The sequence below is a fragment of the Chenopodium quinoa genome, unplaced genomic scaffold, assembly GCF_001683475.1.
Source record: "Chenopodium quinoa cultivar QQ74 unplaced genomic scaffold, ASM168347v1, whole genome shotgun sequence".
In the NCBI taxonomy this organism is placed as follows: Eukaryota; Viridiplantae; Streptophyta; class Magnoliopsida; order Caryophyllales; family Amaranthaceae; genus Chenopodium; species Chenopodium quinoa.
The window spans coordinates 2,062,120-2,065,384 of NW_018744874.1; the positions used below are offsets into that span (position 1 = coordinate 2,062,120).

At 34.7% G+C, this 3,265-nt stretch overlaps 1 protein-coding gene across 1 annotated transcript; it reads right to left on the reverse strand.

Moving 5' to 3' along the window:
• Window positions 1-560: 560 nt before the first annotated feature.
• Window positions 561-2,033, reverse strand: LOC110704881 (F-box/LRR-repeat protein At3g26922-like). Its single transcript, XM_021882695.1, has one exon. The coding sequence runs from the start codon at window positions 2,031-2,033 to the stop codon at window positions 561-563; it is 1,473 nt and encodes a 490-aa protein (XP_021738387.1).
• Between the last annotated feature and the right edge of the window lie 1,232 nt (window positions 2,034-3,265).

A 3,265-nucleotide genomic window follows, 5' to 3' on the forward strand; every position in this document is an offset into this window, starting at 1 on the left:
TACATGATCAATAATATTAATTATAGAGTTTAAAATTATACGGAGTAGAGTTTAATTAATTAATATTATACCTGTCTCGATAATATAGTATAAATTATACAGTACAATCGATTCACCAAATCTCCCAATATTAATTTATGAGGAATTCGCGACAATACACTATTAATTATACTTGTCATAAATTAGCCAAAATGCAAATTTTCTATTCCACATAGATCTAGAAAAAGTGACACTTGATTCAAACCTCTAACATGATCAATAACCAGCATATACATAAAATTGTGTAAATTCCTATCAAAATTGCAATCTTGTAACAAATATCAACTGTATAATTCAACAAAAATCTCCCAATATTATAACTCATTCAATTGGCAACAAAATAAACGATACAAATTTTATTAAAGGGCTAAAAAGCCAACAACAATAACATAACATAATAAGACCTACAGATAAAGAGTATACATTATAGAATTTTCCTGTTCTTTCAGCCTATAACAGTAAACAAAATGTATACTTAAATTCATCAGTCATACAATCATACAAATAATTGGACCGACCATTCATTCCACGAATGTGTAGTTAAGTTCACCATCCTCTTTTACGTCTTCACTTGAAGTCTGAATCACCAGACCGTAGAAATCAATCAGACAATCCGGCGATCTCTTTGGAAGCTTGAACATTTTCTGACAGTATTCATACTCTTCCGCAAGTAAATCCACATCTATTACAGATCCACTAACACTGTCATCTGGATTAACCGATAATTGTATCTCCTCCATCACCGGAGCATGAGCCAAGATGTACTCGACCAACTTGATCTCAAGGTCGTAGCACTCGACACCCTCTATCACTAGCCTCCTAAGGTTGGCTAAGAGACAACTCGGAAATCTATTCCCCTCGAATTTTATAATAAAGCTAAGATCGCACAAATTATGGAATATTGGAGGGCGAAATCCATTCAGATTAATTTTTTCCAACATATAAATGCAATACACAAGATGACAACCACATTCGTCCAAGACAATGGTTTTAGCACAGTAAATCCCTCGAAGCAACCCCATTACTTGTCTAGTATAAGTACGGAGTTGGCTATCATTAAAACAACTCTCTTCAATCGAAATCATCACATCACTTAATCCAGATGGAATACTAACAAATTTATAAAATGCCAATATACCTTCTATTGCTAAGGTTTGCAAATTAGGGGCATCAATTACAAACTTGCAATTCTCAGTTAAAACATCCTCTTCATTTTCATCTAACTTTATAGATAACCGCCTCAAATTAGGGGCGGATATATTAATTAAGTGATCAGGCTCGATCAACTCTAGAACCAACTTTAATTCTTCCAATAGAGGAAGACACTTAAACAGCACACCCATCAAAACACGATTTAGATCGCGCAGATTCATACATAGCTTTTTCAAATTAGGCAGATTAATGAGCGGTAACTTATCAGCAGATAAATTATCAAACTCAAAATCAAGATATAATCTCAGGCTAACAAGCGATTCACAGTTAAAAACACAAGTAGCCATATTGAATACATTGGTAGATTTCCAAGAATAGGTACGGAAGTCTACCTTGATCATCTCAGGGTTTCGGCTACAGACATGTTCGAGCAAAGGGAGCAGGAAACTGTGGTACTCCCTGTCAGTTGCTATGTCGCCTTCATCCAGCAGGTTGTAAGACTGGTGGAAATCGAAATCAATGTGAAATGTGTCGATTTTCGGGGAAACGAGTTGGGAAAAAAGGTGATTAAGGGTGGTGTAGTAGTAATGAAAGGGGTGGAAGTTGGGATGATAAGGTGGATAAGTTATTTTAGTCATGAGAGTCCAGAGGTTGAGCCAACGACTGGAAAGGATCGAGGTGGCGACAGCGTTTTCGATGGGGAGTTCATTCAGGATGTGTACTAGAAGACAATCAGGGAGGTCACTGAGTCTATCTAGTGGTGGTGGTGGTGGTGGTGATTGTGGTGGTTTTTTTTCTGGGTTGCGGCCGCCATTACAAATTCTCTTCTGAGCAGGCTCCATCAGATCAGAGAGATTAAAGACAGCTGACCCTACGATTTAGGGTTATAAAAGTGGGATTAAATAGCTGAGATTATTGGATTGGATTGGATAGGATAGATTGGATAGGAACAAGTTTAGGCGGGAAGAATAGCAGTTGAAACTTCTAGGCCTGAGATGTCATGAGTTTCATAAGGTTAGGATTTTCATTTTTTTTGGAGAGTGAAAGAACACGGTACCGGTGGTGGAGGAACAACCTTGGTCTAACAACGGACGACGAAGGAGTAGGAGGTTTATGTTTATTTACGTTAATGGTGAAGAGTATGGTTTTTACGTCGATGGTGATGAATAGGATACGGAGTTTTATATAGCATATACGAAGCTCGAAGTATTATTTTTGTAAAACTAAAAAGGAGATATTTCATAGCGTATATTATCATTGATAAATACTCCTTTTTCAATTTGATAGTCTCATTTTCACTTTACATGAATTTTAAGATGCACCTTTTGACCATCAATCAATTTAATTATATATTAACGAAAATTTAAAAATTTTGACAAACATTTCTTTTTACATAAATATTTACAAAGTTTAACTATCTAGCTATAAAATTGCAATATAATAATATCAAATTTAAATGAAGGGATAAATATATTGCTTTTCTTTATATACGCATATAGGGCGTGTTCGGCGTTAGCTTTTGAGTAGCTTTTAGTGGTTTGACTACTCAACAAAAAATTGTGAGTGTTTGGCAAAGTAGTGGTTAGGGTAGCTTTTAGTGGTGGAGGTAGCTTTTGTGAAAAGTTAGAAACATTAGCTTTTGAAATTAGAGGTACCTTTTCAAGTAGCTGTTGAAAATTTAATCTATAGTTTTAAAAATAAAAAATTGATTTTTATATGTAACAACTAGTCAAACACTACTTTACCGAACACTCATATCTAAATTATTTATCTTCACAGCTAACAGCTTGTTGACAGCTAACAGCTTGTTGACAGCTAACAGCTACCTCCACAGCTATATTTTGCCGAACACGCCCATAGTATTACCACACCGGAGGTAAAAGGAGTAGCGACATACAAATTGCATTAACAAATAAAATGACTTAGTAGGATACTTATGCTTTTTACATCAATAGTGAAAAGTATGGATATTACGTAAAAGTGGTATGATGAAAACTTATATGACGTAAAAAAAAATAAAAAAATAAAAAAAAAATTATTTTTGCAAAGCTAAAAATGTTGTAAATATCATAAC

What these genes read in the sequence shown, in the direction of transcription:
- LOC110704881 (XM_021882695.1), bottom strand. Translation starts at nt 2,033, where the DNA reads ATGGAGCCTGCTCAGAAGAGAATTTGTAATGGCGGCCGCAACCCAGAA.